General features: G+C 37.3%; 1 protein-coding gene across 2 annotated transcripts in view; it reads right to left on the bottom strand.

The window, feature by feature from the left end:
* The window catches only part of AOPEP (aminopeptidase O (putative)), a 209,431-nt gene that overhangs the window by 94,699 nt on the left and 91,820 nt on the right, over positions 1-22,912 (bottom strand). For both annotated transcript variants that reach the window (XM_049796253.1, XM_049796254.1), the window contains 4 exons: positions 20,072-20,174; positions 19,846-19,953; positions 10,121-10,164; positions 2,327-2,387 (listed from right to left, as the gene is read on the bottom strand). In XM_049796253.1, the coding sequence (XP_049652210.1) occupies positions 2,327-2,387; positions 10,121-10,164; positions 19,846-19,953; positions 20,072-20,174 (316 nt within the window). The remainder of the gene's footprint in view (positions 1-2,326; positions 2,388-10,120; positions 10,165-19,845; positions 19,954-20,071; positions 20,175-22,912) is intronic.

The following is a 22,912-nucleotide window of genomic DNA, read 5'->3' on the forward strand; positions in this document are numbered from 1 at the left end:
ACTGGCTGGCTCAGCGGCGTGACTTCACCCAAAGGAGCTGACAGAAACCTTCCTCTACACACACCCCACCCAGCCCACTCACCTGGCAACCCATAAGTTGTCGAATAAGTCAGTTCTGTGGCATTCCTGGGCTGCTATTTATGATGCAGGTAGTTGACCTGCATGCAAGAAGGTGGTCTACATGCCTTCACATAGATTCATCATATTAGCCAAGTTAATAGTTTGCTGAAATAAATATAATCTAAATACTTTTTAAGGAGGGTTTCAGTAGCAGCTCCTGTACAGCACACGAGTAGATTTATACTTCTGTAGTTGGTAAATAAAGTCTTATTTAGATTATAGATGCTACCATTGAGACCTACTAAGCAACCTCTACCTTTATTTCAGGAATAAGGGCTCCCCAAATGATTTAATAAAGCACCAAGGAAAGACGGTTTCCTATTCACTGAATGACAACAACTCCAGTTCTTTCAATAAAGTGGAAACTAGTTCCCATAAGAGCCTGAGAAGTACTGAGGACTACAGGGTTAAATCATCAAAAAAGTTATTGAGGGAAGAGAGAGACAGAGGGAAGAGGTCAGCATGCTGACGCTCAGAAGCAGCAGAATACCAAATCAGCACCATTCCTGTTGGTGGTGGGTTTTTTTACAGAACAGCCAAACTTCCAGGGAAATCTCTTAAGTCTTTAAAGAAAATTTACAACTATTTACAAGCCTGCTGGGTGTGGAAATATTTTTGCTACATGTTTTGCTTACACAACCAATAGATACTTGCATGGTATAATGAAACTACCCACTATTCATTCTGAACAACTTACAGTACTCAGGAAAACAGAGTTCAGTTTTCATGTTAATCAAAACCATTTTAAATTCTTTAGTCTGCTCCTATCTTCCTTATTTGTGATTTTAGAGTTGATTGTGGGACACAAATAAGGCACATCCTCAAAGACACACATGTAAGTAAAATGCCAGAAAACTCTTTCACTTCAGACAGCCAGTTCAGCATCTTACAGCTACAGCTGTGGAACATCAGTTTCTCCCCCACACTTGAAGCAGCTGTTCTACAATGTATTCAACTTTTTATCAGGAACAAAACCTTGACCAAAACATAGCATTAAAATCAAGGTCCTTTTTCACAAAATGACTGAACATCAAGATGCATGGTGATACTTACTGTCCTTTCCTTTCCTTTCCTCCCTTCCAATTAAAGCTAATTTTATTTTCAGTAATTTTACAGGAAAAAACAAACTCCACCTTGATTTTATAGGATCTTCAAATACTAGTCTTTGAACATTTTGATCTCAGGGTAGAACCTCCTATGTGGACATGCACACCTCTAAAGCTGTCAAGGGAAGAGCTCAACCACAGTGTTTCAGTACAGCTCATGTTCAGTGATCACTAGTTATTGTATTGTGCTCTCCAGATAGACAATTCTACTTGCAAACATGCTTGCTCCTCAGAGCCTCAGTCATGCTACCTAAGTACCTTCACTTGTGCACATACAAACCAGGACTTATCATTCTAATTCTTAAAAGTTTTTTTTTTCTTTTTAAATGCTAATGCAAAGTGGAAACAAATGTGAGCATTAGATAAGATAAATCCCAAGCAACCTAGGGGATGCCAGCTTAGGGGAAATGAGTTAGAAATTGAGCCCCAGGTGTATAGTAAAAACTTACTTTGTGTAAAACTGGTTTTTAGGAAGATTTATACGGGGATATCTTTCATAGTCTAATCCCAGTTTTGGACAAAAACAGATAATGAGAGCCTTCACATAGCACAGGCACAAATAAGCATTTTCAGTTCACAGAATTTAAAACATTAATATTAAAAGCTTTTAGTATTAAAAGCAGGAAATAATGCTCAGTCTCAGGGCTGGAACACCAATGAAATATGTTACCCCTGCAGCAGATTCGCGAGCAAGTCACAATATTCACAAAATATCAAAGTACAAATAATTTAACATTTAGTTACTGCTGTCAGTATGGCTTTCAAGTAATTCATATACTGACAACTGTGAACAATGGTCCTTACATTTAGTAGAGTCCACCACTGTACTGTAAAGCATATTTCCATGTGACCACAATATTAAGCTACAGGCTAAGTTTTCTAAGATTTGCCCTTTGGCAGGTTGTTGAGATGATGGTAGAAACAAAAACCTGCAACTGATAAAACCTAAACCCTTATAAAGATGTGGACAGCAGTCATCATCAAAATTGTTTATTTAAAACCATACTTGTTATAAGTTCAGGCAATGATTTAAATAATGTATAAGGTAATGAGAAATGCAAGTCTCCAGAAAGAACTGAGAACTGGTAGTTTGTATTTACCTTTGGTATTCCAGAAGTGTCAAGCCAATTCTGGAAGATACTTTCCAGAGTTAACCCAGATCTTAAAAAAAAAAAATAAAAAAAAATAATTAGAAGACACACACAAAAATACCAATTTTTCCACATGAAAATTAACTCTTTAGAAGCTGAGAAAACCCCTGAATTCCAAGTATTGGTTGTGCTGAAATGGTACTACAGTCTTGCTTTTTTAATGAATAATATCATCAGAGGTGATATGAGCAAATTAAAGACAGATCAGGTTCTGTGTGCTTAAAACTCAAATGATAAATTCAGTGCTTATGAGGATTGACAGAGAAAGTGTGAGATGGTAAACTGCATTTATGAAACATGTAAAGTATGAGCAGGTGCTCTACTTCTTGTTGAGTGGATTTTTGTTTCTTTTACAGAAAAAAAAAAATAAATCACAGGCAAGTAAGTTTAACCAGAGACATTCCAAACCTGTATTTTGTTATAGAAGCAGCCCACATGTAAAGATAAAATACTAAAGAAAATGAAATTAAATACAAACATCCTTAAATTTCAGGGGTTTAAAAGACACTGAGGATATTAATCCTCAAAGTTACCGAGTATCTAATATATTTTAGTTTCATTTTTTCTGCACTTTTTTTATATCCTGGTAACATTCACAGTGAATTTACAGAACAGTCTGGAGCCCCAACAAAAGGAAATAGTTTGTCATGATCAAGCTGTGTGGGACTGAAATAACCATATGCATAAGCATTTGCAAATTCAGAAATTGTATTTCCCCTTTTACTTTGGTTAGCAACTTCTGTTGCATTTACTTCAACTCTGGTTGAAGACTTCCCAACCTGCAGGGAAGCCAATTTAAAAACAAAAACAAAACCAACCCCCCTGTCCATGCAGTATGTCATGTCCATGCAGTATGCCAGTACTGAAAAAACGGAACCTGAGTAAGCCCTCAATGAATGCAAATATTATGAGAAGCAGAATACATGTGCATGGTAATGCCTTGGCAAGACTCATTCTAATATTTGCAGCTACCTTCATGTATGTAATGTAGACCATAACCAATAAAGCATTCATGAAAGGAACAGCCATTTTGAAGCTCTGAAGTAGGAAGGCAAGCAACCCAATACAATTTTTATTTGAAATACATGACAAAGAAGTCTTCCCCCCAACCCCTGACAAAGCTGTGTTCAAAATTCTGACCCTAAAGGAGGTTTATTGATGGACTGTATCAGTGACTAAGAAGGATTTGTAATGAATACATCACTCATTTTTACTGAACGATTTTTAAACATCTTTAAATATTAACTTTTGCTATGCCAATAGGAGAGAGATTAATCACTGTTATGCCTGACATGCAAATGGGAAAACTAAGGCTTAGAGAGCTTATGGAGTCTCAAAAGCATTCAAGCAATATGTTAGTGGATGAACCTGGAACACGTTCATAGAGTAAAAATTTCTGTGTGTTTACTGATCATAGTTACTACATTTTTTTAACTTGGCTACTTTTATTTGGAATGACCAAAGATTTAAATTACTGGTATTAACAGGTGTAACAACAGCACTTTTCGAGACATGGCTTATATCCTGAGTTAGATATTCTTATTCTTGTTGAATCCAATATGAAAAATTTACCCTCTGTCTCCAAGCAGAACTATGTGTTACCATTCCTTTGAGGTAGAATTAACAGCTACACCCTCCACTCTACACTATTGTGGTAGAAGCCCTGCCATCCCTACTCACACTAAGCAGTATTCTGAATGAATGAGCAAGTCTACTTAAAAGAATAAAATTCTGCTAATGTGAATTAAGGATGGGAGAGTCTGATCAAAATAGAGAGTCAGCTAGCTTCTCATTGAATAATTGTTCAACAGTATATGCAAAAAATAAGCAATCCAGTCTTAATAAGCTTCTCCAACATACACAGCAATTTTGTAACAAAGGCAAAAAGTGGACACCAAGTGCCTTAAACATAAAAAAGTCTTGCCTCACAAATGCTGCCCTGTGTCATTCGGCTACTAAGATATGCTTGCATACATGGGCTACAGCATCATACTGAAAATCAGAAGAAGCAAAAGAACATTCAGATTACAATGACAATAAAGCCATTCATACATGCTTTCATCTTCTATTAACAGTCTTCTTCAGTTTTTGATCAGTCATATCTTATGGTGAAGGCCAAGAAATCTTAATGCAGAAAGAGCACTAGTCTATTTGCTGCTGGTAATACATTTTGATAGTTCATGTAGTTTAGGTCCAAACTTCACTTCAACAGTGTCTTTACAAGTAAGAGATGACACATGAGCCTAGCTGAGGTGAATCCCCAAAAGAGAGAGTAATTTCCACAAAGTACTCTTCCCAATCACTAAATCTGAAATGTCAAAATATCTCTTGTAACATCAGGAGATTGTAGATTGTCACAGACAAACAAAAATTTCTCTTTGATCATGTGGTTCAGATAATTGCAGCAGTCGAGCAGAAGCATTTCTACATGGCCAGGATTCTGAATTTTCAGGAAATTACCATTCTGCATGTCTGATCACTATGGAAATCAATTTTCTACATATAAGTGGACATAAACGCCATGCTTGAAATTGGGTAGTGTTCTACATTCAAATGAATTACTAAACATCCAGATTTGGTCAGCTTTTAGTAGTACCTTGTATATTTGTGCAAATTTATGAAATTTAGAGCATTTGACTGCTATATCCTTCAGGCTATAATTAACCTTCACCTCACTACAGTGCTCTAAAAATTGTTGTCTAGTCTAAGTTAGTTAGCTAAGTCTCTTCCATAGGGAATGGAGCGAAGAGAAGTATTTCCAAACAGTCAGTCAACTCACCTTCTTTGGGATAATTTGATGTTTTTTCTTGAGTTCTTACTTCTGTCTGGTTACTAGAGAGCACGTACAGGACTAGCTTAAAACTGGACATCCAAATTTTATATAGTCAAAGGTAGATCAGGTGTATCATACCATTTATTTTGTCTCAAGCAGCATAATCAGAATAACAACTTTTTTTTTGTTATTGCATGAATCAAAACTAATACAGTTTAGTGTTCCAATGCTGAAGCAGAGCTACCAGCTAGGGAAAAATACCCTTATTTATGCATTTAATTTGTCTTACCCAGGGTAAGAAACACAGCCTCACAATGCCAGTCTGTCCCTATTTCCCCCCAGAAACTAAAGTGCAACATTTCCTCAGGAAAAAAAACCAAAACCAACAAAAAAACCAACTATGCAAAATAATCTATGCTACATTTGCTATGTAGTGTCTTTGCTTAATAAACCCTCTATTTCTTTTAAAGCCAACAACAGCTCATTTCAGAACACTGGCTTTGAAATGAGCTTATGACACTGAGGGGAATTGCACTGTTCTGACACTACACTAATCCAGCCAGAAACACCACTAGTAAGTTGCTCAGCCTCTCCTGAAACTTTGACATTTTTCTCAAGGGCAAAGACAACAATGCTGCTATTTCTCTGCTTGCAACACCCTCAGTTTCAGCTAAACACCTGTCAGATGACCATATGCCATCTCCTTTGTACTTGCACACACCTTTTTTTTTTTCCAACTTAGGGCATTCTTGTTGGCACCCATCAAAAAAAGCAACTTGTTTCAGAAGTTTACAGGCATTCACTATTTTTTTCCCCCAAATACATTAGTAATTTGCAGACTATTGCAAAGATGTACTCTGAATGTGTTGAGAGTCAATACTGAAGAACTGTGAAGTCCTTGGAAAGGTCTCTACTAACTTGGTGGGCTTCACATCAAGCCCAAAAAATAGATCACAGACAAACTGCTGTTTCAAAACAAACGTCCTGGAGAAAGGGCACAGGGCCTAATATTTGCAGAGTCTGCAGTTCAGTAAAGCATCCATATTCGAAAAGGGCACTTACCATCTGCTTCTGAAGTTAAGCATCTGTAAGGACTTAAATCTGATGCGTGTGCGATTTTCTGAATGGTTTTCTGGTTAAGGTACTATACTGGACTGTGGGGTCTGGGTTCAGTTGATTAGCACTGTAACAGCTATCATGAGGCTAGGCAGGTTCTTCAATTGCCTTGTACTATGGTTCCCTACTTTAAAATGAGAATGTGATTACATCCATTATCTCATCCCTTGTCTCTTTGTTTAGACGACAAGGCTAGGAATGATCTAACATGCATACACACTGTTCATGGCCCAATTCAATGCTTCACAGCAAGCTCTGAAAAATACTAACATTAATCATAATTTGAAAAGATGTCTATATATCAAGTTTTCATTTCACAAGGCCCCAAGGCACTCTACCAACTTTAAGATAAACCCACTTAATTCCTCAATCAAGGAGAAGAAACCACTTTTAGAATAGGATACTGCAGCAAATGAACAGTGCACATAAAAGTGTGCAATTTTTTATTTTTTTTTTTTTAAGGGAAGCTAAAAAGTCTGCCATATCCAACTGAAAATACTTCAACAAGCATATTTGCTTCATCCGGATATATACCTTCATATACATCAATCATTTTCAAAGTAAGCCATTCCAGCTAAATATTGCAGCATAGTTAGAGCAGATCAAAGACTAGTGACTGATTAGTGATTCTGTCAACTAGCCATAGCTTTCTGCAGATAAGATTTCCTTTGTGTTTTGTCCAGCATATATATTTTGGCTTACCAAAAAAATGAAGGAATCAAAAACACTGGGAAAAATCTTTCCCAATGATTTGCTTTGGGAGTTAGGTGCCTACCAGCTGTTTGTTTCAGTCAAAATCACCTCATTCATGATAATGTGAGTAACAAAGAAAGCAAGTATGAAAGAAAGACATACCTGTAGAGCTGAGTAGTTTGAAATTGTAGCATTATTCTAACATTGATTTAGTACTTAACTGACAATTTATGAAGACATCCAAGGAATGTGGTTAGTAAGCCTGAGTTATTAACAGTACAAATAGCTGAGCTGTAACACAAGCCTTCCTTAGTGTATAATGTATTATTAAAACCACAGCTTTATTAGTACACTTATTTATTTTATTGAATGAAATTAAATAAAGAATACCACCAGAAAACCCCAAAGAACAGAACTGACCTCCTCAAAAAAAAATCTGCAGTTATAAAGAGGACAAGCAGCTGCGACTCTGATTTATCTGAGGCTGGTGAAACTCACCCTCTGTTACAGGGTCTTAAAAACAGTGAGTCTTTGCACAGCTCACATGTTGCACAGATGTGGAGAGGATCAATTTACAGCAAAGACTATGGGTGTAAGCCTTGGGGAGAACAGAGCCACTGGGAGTTTTATCAAATCTAGTGCACTGTGATATACAGACACATAAGAGGGTTTTTTGTTGTTGTTCGGTTTAGATTATTTTTTTTTTAATGTAGTGAAGTTTCAAGTTATATATAAGGAAATAGGATGCCTCAGTTACACATGGGAAATATTGTAGATTTTCTACAGGAAGGTCAAGATAATGTGAGACTATAGCCAGTGCATGTTATATTTTAAAAGGCTTTGAAAACAGAGAAGGATAATGATAGGTATTGGTTTGTCCTTCTTGACATTAGCCCTTCAGACATAGAAATAATCTGCCTTAAGGGCAAGTTAGGAAATTCTAAAGGACCAGAAGGTAGTGCTAGACCTATCCGATTGTCAGTATTCAGCCAGAGTCTAGAAACAGGAGGATCCTGCTTGCAGAATGGATTCCGACAGCTAACATGCCATTAAAATTGAGTCAGAGCAGGAAGTGAAGTAGCCCTATAAACTAGGCATATAATCCTCCTCCTCTAAGTACAAAAGGCAGCAAAAATCAGTGACTGCCACGTAAGAAGTTATGTCTGTATCTTGGAACTGCTCATCACTGGGAATGTATTAAAAAATTTCCTGTAGGTAAAAACTAAAGGAACTAAGTACTGGAAGAGTGAGAATCTTTTAGATACAGCATGCTGTATCCAATAGCAGAAATATTGCATTATTCCAACATAATAATTACAGAAAATTTCCACACTGTTGTATGATTGCTTTCTGCCAATGTTAATCCTGTTCTCATTACAAAAATCTCCCGTAAACCAAATTCTACTCCTAGCTACACTAGTTTGCCTCTGTTGCCACAGCTGAGGGTAGGATTTGACTTGATTCTCTACTACTAATTTCTCTTTTCTTCTTCTTCTTTTTTTTTTTTTTTTTTTAATTATTAAGTCCACCTCCATTACAAAGAAGCATTTAGTTTAAACATTAAAATTTTACTTGGTAGAATTACACAAGTATGGGAGGTTTTGCATGCTACAAAGAATTTTGTTGCTCTAATCTTGAAATACATTTCATTCTTACAACTGAAACTTTGTGCAAAAAAAGCACTCATCAGCAGATGATCTCTAAAAGTATTTCATTTTTCTCTTTCCTCCCTTTGCGTTTACTTCAGGCTAGTATTTGTGTACTAACAACAGTATACATTTAAGAATGAAAAAACATCCTTGTAGCAGATAAGAAATAAAGGCCTTCTGTATATCCAGATGCTCTATTATTCTTGGCATTGCTGTTGATACCTGCACCCAAGGTAAACTTGGCAGTAGGTTGTAAAGTGAATTACCACAGATCTGAAATTTTGTTCATACATTCTGGAGTATGATACAACGCAAATGGGAGATATAATTCTTTTGCATTAAGTGTCACTGAAAGTTTAAATATTTTGGCATGCTTCTAGGTGGAAAATTGGATGCTTACTCAAATAATATTTTGCACTGGGTTTGGACTTCAGAGAAACACAAGTGAAAAAAGGAAGGAAAACAGAGATTTTATTAACAAATCAATGTATAATCATGCCATTAAATAACCCACTTTCCCATATATTCCATTTAATATTCCTGATTATATTTGGGGCGGAAACCCATATCCAATGATATAAAGAAAATATCATCCTATGGTACCTTGTTGGAAAATGTAACGCCACCCAAACTAAACTCATGATGCCACAAAACACATTGTCTCGACGATAACTAGCTTCTCCATCCCTTACCCTCTAAGAGCAGAAGGGTTTCACTAAAAAACTCAATACATTGAACTTCTATGAATATCTTATCTCCTTTTTTTTTTTTTCCAAACTACTCACCCAGATTTATGAAGACTTTCGGAATCTGCTCCCCAAAATTGCATTTTTCAAGTGAATACATTATTTTTAAAAACTATAATATGTAAAGCGGCACTACAAAAGAACCTGTATTTGTAGCACAGTCTGTAGTAGCACAGAACAAACCCATGGATAAGCAGGGAGGGATACAAAGCTCTATCACCTTCAGCCAGTCACAGTCACATGTAGGAGGATTTTGAAGGACATGTCAGGCAATTAACACTGGATTTCCATCAGCGTTTTCCATCCTTCCCCATTTGGCACACTGTATGACAGGGAGGGGATGGTACCAGACTACTGCTTGAGAAAAATCCATCTTCTCTGGTTTCCCAGATCCACGGCAAAGGTCTGGCCTCCTTGCTGTAGGGTGCCATGTGCCAAAAGCAGCTGGCAGGAGGATCACAAATTAGTTTGAGAAGGCAGCTGTGACTGGCACTTCAGGTTGTATAGTGAACACAGGACCTCACTGCTGCCCTAACAAGTTAAAGGGACTGCTTGCAGGGAACAAGGGATAGCAATAACACAGCAAGTGTCAGATTATTTGTGTATATATGTATGAGAATTTTCAGAGAATGATACACATGCACACTTGAAAAAAACCAAGTAGAACAATACTAAATGAAATCCTACTATTTCTGGCTATCACAGCTGATATTTAAATCTGATTTCTACTTTCTTATTTGACTTTTCTAGCCTGGTTCTCACTTACTCTTTTTGTTCAGGGATGTCTTCCAACAGCATGCAAAGAAAATCCTAGAAAATGAACAAAGCACCACAGTTAGTGTGTTTATGAAGACATAACTCTGTGTCTGCATTGCTAGTGAGCAATGGATTTTTAAAGACTGGAGATTAACAGAATGATAAGAAAGAAGTTTATATATCCGCTATGGTGATTTTCTGCTCAGTTATTTATACAACATACGTTATGTTTGTCAGTTTTCCAACCCACTCAAGTAAAAAGTGTCAATATTGAAAGAAAATGGGCTTGAAAAGCCTGCTGACTATTTTAACACAATCCCACATTCCCACTTTTATTTAATCTATAATATACACACACAAACTATATTTAAAACTGTTAAAGGCTGCAGATTCACATACTCAAAGGCTAAGAAACACCAGAATTAAGGGTGTTTACACTCTCTCTGCCGTGCTTATGTTACCATGCTGTCTTTAATTACATAACCACATAAGGCTTTTTTTTCCTTAATGCACATATCTGATTGGAAGATCCCACCTACTCCTCATTCTGTGACAAAATTCACAATGTTGCTGCCAACCACACCAACTAAGGAGTAAATTCTTCAAAGAAAAGGTAGCTAGAATTTCTTACATGGATTTACAAAGGTGCAATGCCAATGGAACACCATTACTATCATCCTCACTTACAACAGCATGATAAACCCTCTTGAGAAAGTTACATCTGACATTTCTTGAAGGTTCTCTGGCACGACACGCTATACATGACCCAATTTTAATGACAACCACTTTGACACAATGCACTCCCCTGAACAATCTCATAAGAAGAGGTTTTATTAATATGGAATTACTCATTTATATGCTATTTCATAAAGCAATACATCCACTTTATTAATACTAGTCTTTGTGGAGACAAGCTTCATAGGCTAATGATGATCCTCACTGCAATATATGAGGGCAGGCTGATTTCTGATTGCAAGTCCTTGCTCTCTAAGGTCTGAAAGAATGTTTCCTAAAAGGCAGAAAAGTTTTACTTGGGGACTCCACCATGGCATTCAATGAGAGATGCTGTTTCTCTGTCTGATTATGGCATTGTTAAGGAATCAAAGAAAGAGTGATGGCAGAAATTCCTGGTAACATGGTCAAGCCTTCATCCTTTAGATTACAAGTGAGATTCAGGCTATGTTGCAGTGGCTGAAAAAATTGGCTTAGAACAAAAGGTAAATTACACAGTGCTGGGCTCAGTGTTGCTGTGGCAAGAATGCCATCATTAACTATACCAGGAGTTGTTCTGTCCGAACTACAGTGTACTGCTGACATAATGACAAAGTGTGAAATCCCCTTATATCATACTAGTGCTTGCAGTTCTGTACCATTATTCTATATGTAAACAGAGAACTACCATCTCCTTCCACTCGTGGAAGCTTTTCTGGAGGTACAAAGTAAGCTTACATAGAAATAAACACTATGAAAAGATCATCATTAGAGTTGTTTCAAAAGTGTGTGAAAAGTAATACTGAAATGGTCATCCTTGACACTATTTGCACCGTCTCTGTATACATTAATGCAGCTAGATTCCCTGATTGGATTGCATCAACTTTTTATAATCAATACCACAGTGTACTTGAAGATAATTCTGGTATTACAAGTGTTTTTATATTCTGTATATTATACTATGAAATTAAACATCTCCTCTGTGATTAAAGCTGTCTTCATTTTTCCAAATACAGATTAAGAATAAGGCAGTAAGCATCATTCTACACACTTTCTTACAATTAGGATTAATCTATTCTATCTTAACTGCCTCTATTTTGATGCTCCAAAACAGAGTAGGAAAACAAATTACCACTTACCTCATATTTGCATGGCTTTTAACGTTTGCCTATTATCAAGTCTGCATGACACATCCCATTATAGGTATGACTTTTCAGTTGCTTATAATTTTGCCAAACTTTAACCATCTGGAGTGAAATTTTATCCTCAGGCTATTTTTTCTTCCTCCTCAGATGAAATAGTTCAGAAGTGTTCAAGAGAAAAGTTAGGAGATAATGCGGGTTTTTTTAAGCTTTGATGTCATTTCTTTCAGAGGTTCTAGTGACCTTACGCTTTGAAGCAAAGACTTGTAGATGACCAGGGTAATCATAAATAAATGCTGAGCCAGATAAGAAAACAAATTATAGTTTGTTTTTTGTCTTTGTTGCAAGTAATTCAGTGAAGCCAAAGTGAAAATATGAGTTAGAAATCACATGCCACGGCAGTGCTGCATTATTAACAAACTGGCTTATATTCATATGATTAAATAATCTTACTTCCCTACATACTCTTGTTGTTCTTCCATGGCTGGCAACCCAGAGGCTAGAAAACAACTTTTCCCTATATAAAGAAACTGTTATTCTGCAGTTTGTGGAATTTTATTGACATTTGGCCAAACTGAAAAAGCCTTTGAAAAATGAGTTCACACACATTCGCTAAGGATTTGCTAGACCCTTATAATTAAATTTCCTAAAGACTCTTGTCTGCTCTCACCATAGTCCAGACTGAAGCCAGCAATTTTAATCACAACTGCAACTCTGGGTTGCTGCTGAGCAGATCAAATCTGGATACAGACTGTGAATTGAGATCACGAAGAAGTTTTCTTTGCACTGTTAATGCAGGTAGCATGTCTGAGTCAAAGGCAAAGAAAAGTGGGGACCCAATGACTGAGAAGTAGGTTGAACGAAGTAATTTTAAGAACCCTAGGAATGAAGGCTACTTGAAGCAGTAACTAGACAGACCTGGGTTTAGAAGACCTTTTATTTCATGACTAAAGATGCTATATTATTACTTCAATTCTTGTCTGGAGCAATGAGCAGCATGTTTCTACTCCTGAACTGTTTTGGGGCACCAGACAGGTACTTCTCTCTGACCACACATGTTGGTATTAAATAAAGAACACTGAATATTAAAAGGCAAATTATATCCTCTTTACGAAAAACTCAAATCTAGATATTTCAAGTACTCTATAACCACCAGATACTTCCAGTTAAATTCTCTAACTCAAATATAAATAGGGTCCATAAAAACATGGAGATTTCATGACTAAAAGTGATACATCTGAAAGGACATTCAGTTGGCAACAAATAAACAAATGCACTTACATCCAATTCCTTACAGAAATTACCCACTGAAAGTTAAACTATTCGTATCAATTATGCAGTTTGTAAATGACATAACTAAATGGTAAACATTACTTTGTCCCTTTTGGGTGGAAAAATAAATAATGAACACCCTTGCTAGGATCCTGTTTATTTGAAATTCCCTCCTTGTTCATCTTTCTGGCTTTTATTTAACAAAATCAGCAACATGTTGAAATCCTTCTCTTGGGGTTTTGGTAACAAGCCTGGAATGCCCCTTCAAAGATGACAACTTCCTACCAAGAGTAAGCAAGACTCCCCAGCTATATGTTCTATTATCAGGCAGCAATCATTAGCCAGACAGCTTTAACAGTTTAAGCCCCAGGTGACAGAACCTCTGACTAGCTCCAGTCAAAAGCAGAATTTGTTGCCCATTTACCCCATATGCCAATGAACTGCATTCAGATCACTAGCAATTCCCTAAAGAAAAATGACCAACTATTCTGACAAACAAGAAAACGTAACACATAGGAGGATCTAACAAGGATTTCTGGTAAATCTTCTTATGGATATTCAGGGTGATACCAGTCCCCTGGATGGCCCTTCCCCAGGGCCGGGGTTATTGTCCCCGTGCAGCACAGCAGCCAGAAGGTATCCCTGCCTGAGCCGCGCTAATTCACAGTCCAGTGCTTTCACACAACTTTGTAAACTGTCCATACTAACAAGACTGAATTTGTGCTCTTAGTTACTGTGTGGATAACTAAGGGAAGCAAGTCTTAAATCACCCCAACTGTATGAGCAAAAGGGCTTCTGTCAGAGCCCCAGCTTTCACAAAAATAATCTTTGTACATGTATAAACACCTCTGAGGAGGTAAGTCCATTCAGAGACCATGTAAGTTGGAAAAAGTATATTGACTTGTCACTTAATTCACTGAACAAAGTGTTGGCATTCCTCCTTACCTTATTGATGGGAAGGTTCAAACTAGATCCCAGGCAGGTAATTGAAGGCATGTAGCTTGAACACACCTTCTCCTAACACTTTGACACCAGAGCCTATGTTGTCTCAAACTCACTTGAAATGTTTTAATTTCTTCAGAAATTACACAAATTCTCACTTGCCCACTAAAAATGCTAAATACACCACCACCTAAAATTTTAATTAAACACAGACTCATTCTATTTTTCATGTATAAAACTGTAAGAACACACATATATACCTAAGAAAAAGATGAGGAACTAGATCTGTTATTTATCAATGGTTCTACATAGAGCTCTCAGTCATTCTTTGGACTTCTGTTTAAGACTATCCAGAAGATAATCATGTAAGATGCATTTGACTCTGATTATTTAAAACACATCTCACTAAATAAAATAAAAGCTGGAGCTGTGATTTGGCACTGATAAAACCCATATACTTTGGGAATGCTCCCTTGTCAGTTTGCTTTGGTCAGAATTAAGGACTTAATCTTTTCTGCTATCAAATGATATTGCATAGCCATGTAATTTTAAGCTTGAAAGATGCTAAATGGAAGCTAAGCAAATACAATAACTTTAGGTCAGCAAAGGAGTGAGAGACTACTGTAACAGAAGTGGAAATGCAACAAGGTACTCCACAGCTGAAGACTGAAGCTCAAGACTTAGTAAGTTCAGCAGCTATGGGAAGGATCTGTGTACTTTATCGGAAAGTTCCAAGACATTTTCAGATATGGGTCACTTCCCTGATAGAAGACAGTTATATGTGTCACTTCCCCAGTAGAAGACAATTACATGTGTAAAACTTACTGATTCTTTTAAGATCTTTACACTTGAGATAAATGATACCAAAAGATATTTGCTTTTTTTTATGCAATTATACTATTGGGACATTAAAATGTGTGACACATTATCAGCCGTATTATACATTATTATGAAAGACCTCGGCTCCTCTTTGCTTCACTACTCTCTGCTTTCTTCTCCAATTCCATTTCTAGCACTACTTCATTCTGATCTCTGTCCTTTATGATACGCAGTTTATCTTATACAATTATGAAAGAAGTATATCAGAAAAAAGTTTTTTCATCCCCCAAAATCTTGCCTTATACCATGTTAATAACTTCTACTAACCTAGTCTTAATTATAATTCAAGCACAATATTTCATATGTTCCTTCTTTCAAGATACTTGTAGTGAAATACAGATATAGCCTAAAGCTCGTGAGATTTTTATATATGAACACAATGGGTTGTCAAAATGTGCAATGTAATTAACTGATCCACACATTAATCAATTGTCACATACATAAGCGTTTTAAACACAGTTAATCTCAGGTTAAAATGCCTGACCTAGTGAAGCAGTCTTTTTTAATGCCTTACACTTGTTAAAACTTAAAAAGTTGAACAGAAGGAAAAGCATACTGTGCTTATGAACAATGAACAGAGAACAAAATACCAAGCAGCTGCTTCATATGAGAGCAATACCTATTCTACATAAATAAGGTAAAGGTCTTTGGAAAAAAAAATAAAAGGACAGTGATCATGTAGTAATTAAAGGTTGTCTCATAATGCATACCTATAAGGAAAGTGAACGAAGGCTGCGTCGTGCACAGCTAACAAAAAAGTAGGTATATGTTCATTTATGCAAGAATTGGAGCAGGACACTAACACAATCTGAGTAAAACTGACCCATCTATTTCTGTTTTCCAAGCACATGAGAGTGTAGAAAGCAAAGACCCCTGTCCTAGAGGCTGCTGTGGATGGGACAGCGCCAGGGTCCATATCATGCCTCACTGATGTCAACAGATGTTTGCTCAAGCTCACAGGTCAGTAACCATGGAACAGATGGGGCTAAACCGCAGAGACAAATTTTTAGTTAAAACTTTTATCTAAAGAAAAGATTCTATAGGCTGAAACATCAAAATATACACACACTGCATGCTTAGACTTTCAATTCTAGTTACAAGAGTTCCACAACTTAGAAGTTCAACAAGATAGTTGAATGGTGATTTGTGTGTGCTGATACCAATTTTATAAAATGATGATAATGGTATGTGCCCATGCAAATTGGTGTGCAGGAACATGTTGATATAGGTACATTCACAGTGGGCTTGGATCCATACATCTGCCTTTAAAACTTTTAATAACATAAATTATGATTTTTTTGAAGCACTGCCTCCTTGACTGTCATTTTACTGTAGCAAATTATAACTCTATCAGATGAGGAACACTATAGAACTTGGGTTACTAATTATAGCAGACAGAACTACATGAAAATTAAAGTCTGCAAACAATTCAATTCCCAAGGTGTTCTTATTTCAATATCAAACTGAACAACAGCTTTAACTGTGTTAGGAATATCAGCAACTTGCACGCCTTTCTATTTATTTATAGACAGTAGCACTCCATTCATTATTTTAAGAGTTCATTCAGAGCAGTTAGTAAGTGAATTTTCTCACAGAAAGAAAAATGCAAGATTTTTTTAAATCCTTCTCGGAGATTCCAGACTTGCTTTACTTGTCTGCTGCTAACTCAACTAAAATAAACAAAACCTACTATTAAAAACATACTGAGCATGCAATCAAAATGAAGGAAAAAGGCAAACTGATTAATGTTTCACATCTGAAGTCATTTCCTTGCACCTGCAGCTCCCATCTAGGAAAAATACTACAAACACCACTGAAAACAAGACTAGTATTCAGAACATGGGCAATTATTTTCACTGTTTTTACTTTTCCTTGTCCCCCCCCAACTCCGAAAGCTAGGAACTTTTACAATTATTTTGGACAAGGTGAAAGTACAACACTATGATATTTAAATGTACCATTTGCACCTCCATTTATTTTAAATCTTTTACCAATTTAAACACTGACAGCACGTTTGTTGAAGAAGGAACTTGAATAATAAACTTTGTGCTAACTTGACTTCATTGCTTCTGCATTTGCAAGTCCTGCTGTGATTGCTTATCTACCTATACCAGACACCGACATAAATACAATCTTTAAAATTTCTTACAAAGAAAGTAAATACATTTACAATTGGATATAGTCCTATCCCCTTTGCATTTTTAACACAGTGACCAAACAACAGGATTATGATAAAATTATCTTCCCAGAAAATTTGATGGGAGCTGGATTTAGGCTGCTGTGAAACAAGGTAAAAGCACAAAAAGCACACAGTAAAAGTTACATAGTACACAGCTCTTTCTCCACCAAATCGAGTATCTTCAACTGAACGAAAGTATCTTTTTTGACCTACATTAAGAACATAGCTATGGATATCTTGCACATATTCAAGTAAAAAGGAGCTTAAGAAAGCTGAAATAAAAGCATCACTTACTCTTGCTTGAATAGTTAAAAACACTGAACAATTTTTTTATCCAATAACCAAAACGGTTGTTTCTGGGTGCAGAAACAACATATAGTATTTCATCATACGAGACTGGAGTTAGGTAAGTTGCAAACTGACATTTCATAGCAGAGTGCTGGACAAAGGCAGAAGTCTGTAGTAGATGGGTAGTTCATTTGCAATGCAATCTAGCTATCATGACTAATAGTATAATGCACTAAGACGTTTTGCAGTCTACTGGCTCAACTCATCTCACATCAACTAGGAGCAACAAGCTGACTTCTTCTCACCAAAATGCAAGCACCTTTCTTACCACCAGATTAAAATACTGGGCTGCTTCTTGGTTTTAGCAGTTTCATGATTTCTGTGATTTTCAAAAAGTTTCCAGCTGTGTAATAGTGAAGTGTCATATTTATGATCTTGGACACCATAATGTAGACAAGACCCATATAGTCACTGGCATTTTCCACACTATGCCAAACATAACTGGTCAGAGTCTCAGAACCATGGTACAGGAAACAGCTGCAGCAGTGGAAACATTAACTCCCTTAACACCCCAAAACTTCCTCCACAGGGCAGAGCTGCTGCAGTAGACCTACTATGCCTAACGCCTGGGTGACTTGACATACAGAAGAATCCATAAGTCTGTGTGCTGTTTGTAAAATACATGGGCATACATCTCACCCTGTAAGACTGAGATTCAAAACAGCAAGCACACGAGCAAAGAATCACTGTGGCTGGAAGAAACAGGAAAGTTCTCCCATTCCCTCAAAATCAGAAGCCCTTACTCTGTGTTGCAAGGAGACATTTATCACCATACTGAATCCCCTCAACAATTTCAACCATAACTCAAGAAAAGACAGAGATCAGCAAAGAAACTTGTTTCAGAAATTCACTTATACCTGTTCTCCTCTCTTTTCCCCTGCCCCTCACTCTCATCACACTGTTCTTCTGGCAATGCCACATACTTGTCATATTGTTCCAGGCCTGTTTTTAACTGTGAGGAGTTCAATCACCTGGTTCACAGACACCCGCATAAACAGTTCTTTCACAGCATTACCGAAGCAACAAGCTGCAGTGCCACAGCGTAAGCTGGATTCATCACCAATGATAGGATTTCCTAGAACTTTGGGTTTGGAGAGCTATGTCATTCCCTTCTCAAAACAAAACACTGGAGGACAAGACAGTCCCCCTTTTAATGCTACAGCCAGTGGTCACAGGACTTTTTCAGAAAGACCTAGGGGGAGGTAAATTTCTATTTATAACCTCAGCTGGGTTCTCTATGTAACAGATGGTAGAATACACTGTGGTGTGACTTGCTCAGTCTTTCCTTCTGAAGCTGTTCTACTCTGCATGGAATAATTATACACCATTTCTGACAGGAAGAGAACAAGCTAAGTCTGTAGTTCAGGTGATGAATACATGCAGTTGGACTTAGAGAGGGCAGATTCTGATTCCCAATTCAACATTACTTTTTACAACCAAGCCTCCAGCAGTTGAGAACAACTGCTCTTCCGAGTGGGCTGCCACTGCATGATATCACTGTCAGAGAAAGTCTACTGAAAGAAAGAAGCAGCACATCTTCAACATCCCTTGTAGATTAATAATTCAGTTACAGAACACTTTAGAAAGCATGGGAGTATGGACCATGACGAGGAAACCTATACAGAGGCTGTGACAAGACTGTAATACAGGTGGGTGCAATGTCACAGAGTGATGGGGACATCATTCTCTGACTTGATGAGAAAGAGACCGTCCTCATAATAAAGACTATGAAATTACAAGCATTGAATGAAGCAGCATGCAGAGAGGAAGGCAACAAAGTCAGAAATATCATGTGCATGCACTGTTACAATTTATAGAAGTTTTCAGTTACATTCCTACTCTGTGTTTTTTCTATCAGAAACAGAGAGGTATCAGGGAAAAGACTGATTGATCACAACCAAAACCCAGGAGCTAAAAAACTACAGGAAACAATTCCAGCATGCTAAATGACCCTATCTTTGAGAACATCAGCACCTATGAACATTGACCTTCCAAAGCATCAAGTTAAAAAAACCACAATAACCAACAACAAAACCCCCAACACCCATTGTTTACATTATCAGATACCAGCAGGGTGTCCAATTTATATATCACCCTGAAAAAAAAGTCTGCCTTCTAGCAGGTAGGAATTTCACCAACATTGCCAAGATACAACTGCCTCTGTCTTTTCACCACAACCAGAAGTGGTGACTTACATAGTCAAACCCAAAGTTTAGGTAATTTGTTTTTTCAGAAAGTGAGGAACAACCCCAAGAACAGTACCTGAGAAAGGACAAGCTGCCCATGGAACTTATGGACAAATTTTCGTAAAGATGCAAGGTATGAAGCCTCTCCTATTGTCCTTGCCAGAGACCGCAAAAGGAAATAACCCTGCAAGAAATTAAGCCAGAAACAAATAGGATGCTATGAATTTGCTGATGTCTAGAAGAAAGAAGTCTTTATCATATTAGTAAAGCAATTTCAATAAAAATCAGCTGACAACACTCACCTTCAAATAGTGAACCTGCATGAAGATTTTTTCTGCTTTAAGACCATGTTTAACAACAGATGCTCCAGACTCACTCAATTCTCCTGTGCTCTCCTTTTTGGGCCTAAAATGATAACACACTAATTAAGTCTTGAATAAGCAAGTAGAGAAAAAGGGAAGGGGAATGGGTCATTATGTTCAACTAGAGATTTCTCTTCTTATACCTGAACATTGGCTTAACAGCTTACATGACTGTACTTGCAAGAATAACATCTTTCATCTGCATGCAATACACTACAGAAGAAATAATGTTCTGCTTTTCATTTTGCTGTTTGGGGGTGGAAGAGAAGTAGTTGAAGTTTTGAAAGAGGAAGCCTTTCACACACACACACAGGTTTGGGTTTTACAGACAATAATATCTAGAACAAACCTTCTACTTCACTGTCTGATTCTAAAATGTAATACAGCATCTGATGTGCCACAAATCCACAGCAGTAAAGTGTGGAGGACTTCTAGCCTCTTATGAGCACAGAGTGAAACTAAAGAGAAGCTATGCGAACATTTTTTCTTCATTTGGAAGCAGTGCCTTCACAGGCATAGAACTGAGAGCCCTCTAGCTTTTTTTTCTTCCCTCCAGAAAACATCCCAGCTAACAGTGGTCTGAGAACAGATGTTTGTCTTAGGAGCCTAACCCTGTGACTGAAACAACCTCTCCAATTCTAAGTGTGGATTTTGAAATGAGCAGTTTTGGAAACCAAACATCTTTTCCCTCACTTCTACAGAACAGGGGCAACAGAGGCCACAGCAGCGCAGGATTCTTCAAACCACATCACTCATACACTTCTCATGAGCTAATCCCTGTGATCAAGTTTCTTGCATATCTATGTCTGCTTTGAGGAAAACACTCTTCCTTTTTTGTATCTGTGTAATAGATTCCTATCAGAGTTTTGTCCAGAGTGTTAAGTTGATCGTGTCCCCCCCCCCCCAACCTTCTTTAGGCACTGTATTTAGGGCCTGTGCACATGAAATCCACTTCATAGTAAAATCTTGATAAAATATAACTGTTTAAAATAAAACAGGGAAAAAATGCAGCTTCAATTTCACACTGTTCCTAACACAGTCCTTTATCATGCTATAGTCCATATTTTCTTTCAAGGAAGATATTCCTTCAACATTGAAAGGAGGAGATCAATAACTGATTTCTTATCCTATGTCAATAACTGATTTCTTATCCTATGTTAACTCCAGTTCTTCAAGACCATGTAATCATTGCAGACCCACTATACAAGAGAAGAGGTCCACCTATTTCCATTCTGAGTTGGTCTCCTGGAAGGAAGGCCTGCTGGCATTTAATTTGCGACTTTTCATTGTTACCTGCATATATAAAAAGCCAAAACTGCTTCATTTCTCTCATAACAAATAGCCCAGTCTATAGATTTTGAAAAATGGAGTTCAAGCACAGGCTACAGAATCCACAGTAAACTGAAATACCTCCCATAATCACAATTATTCTAAATTACACAACCATACTTCCTTCCTTCCTCTTCCAACTTTGTGCCTGTGTAGATCCTAGTAGGTGACTAGAAGGCAATATCCCATCTGGATGATGGCACACTATTTTAAAGCAATGCTTAGTATAGTTACAACACCTTGAAAGTACAGAGACTGAAAGTTTGTTACACTGACCTACAAAACCTGGCATCTAACCTAGCAGATGAAACTAGGCATAATGCTAAAGGCAAGCTGATTCAAGGTATTCAAACTGCTATGTGGCACATTTTAGATACTGGCAAATTTCTGAACAAAGTAAAAGATGCTGCTTTGTTTGCCAGGTGGCAAAGTACATTGTACAAAGTGAAAGTACAACTCACCAGGAAATCCTTGGTAATTAAATGCTCTGATGCCCTAGGTAGTCCTGAAAACCTGTGCAGAGACTATAAGAGACCATCTGAAAGGCATGTATCCTATCAGTGTGACAGAACAAAACTCTTTAAAAATGCACAGAGCAGTGAGAGACCATTGCTTCAGGAGGGAAACGGACTTGACTCAAGTGGAACTCAAGAGTTTAGATATGAACACTGGTTTGTCTTAATGAAGTATCACAAGCTGAGGTTCAGTCATAAGGGCTAGGACATGAAACTTTATTCCACAGAACAAAATGGACTTCTCTAAGCTTCTTTGCTTTCGTAACATGAGAGACTGGATGAGAGTGCCAGTGTTGATGCTTGCCAGCATAATGAGTGCCAGGATATATTTCACAGGTGCTTTTATCCCTGCAGGTTTGCTTCAAACTCTGTGAGAAAATACATAGGATTCTGTCTGAATTGTCCTGTATGAGCACTACAGTGCCACAGATTCCTTCTTCAATACTAAGATTTGCTGCTGCTGCCTTTCAGAGCTGCTGCCTGCTGAAAAGACACTTATCTCTTTCATTTCATTTCACATTTCTTGCATTTCTTTTCACAGGTAGCTTATGGGATGCTACCATAACATAACCTCAAATATCCATAATAACAAGAAACATCATGCTGATGACCAGTTTGCCGAGTGGCTTTAACCTAGTCTGAAGAGGTATTCGTCTGCTGGATCAAAAGTTAAAAGGATCAGCTGACAAGTTTTGGGCGGGGTTTTCCTACTGTCAGGAGAAAGCACAGAAAATCATATGATCATCCAGTAGGGAACAAAAAAAGTATTTGAGGAATAAGCTTATGCTTAGGAAGAGTGGGTTGGCTGATTTTTTTTCTTCCTGATGTAATTGGTAAGAAGTAACAGACAGTTAATTGCTTTTAATGTCCTCGTATAAAAGCACAAGCTTGAACCAGTGCAAGCCTCAGTACAGACTCAAAACCCAGTGCAATGCCA

The sequence above is a fragment of the Accipiter gentilis genome, chromosome Z, assembly GCF_929443795.1.
Source record: "Accipiter gentilis chromosome Z, bAccGen1.1, whole genome shotgun sequence".
Classification (NCBI taxonomy): domain Eukaryota; kingdom Metazoa; phylum Chordata; class Aves; order Accipitriformes; family Accipitridae; genus Astur; species Astur gentilis.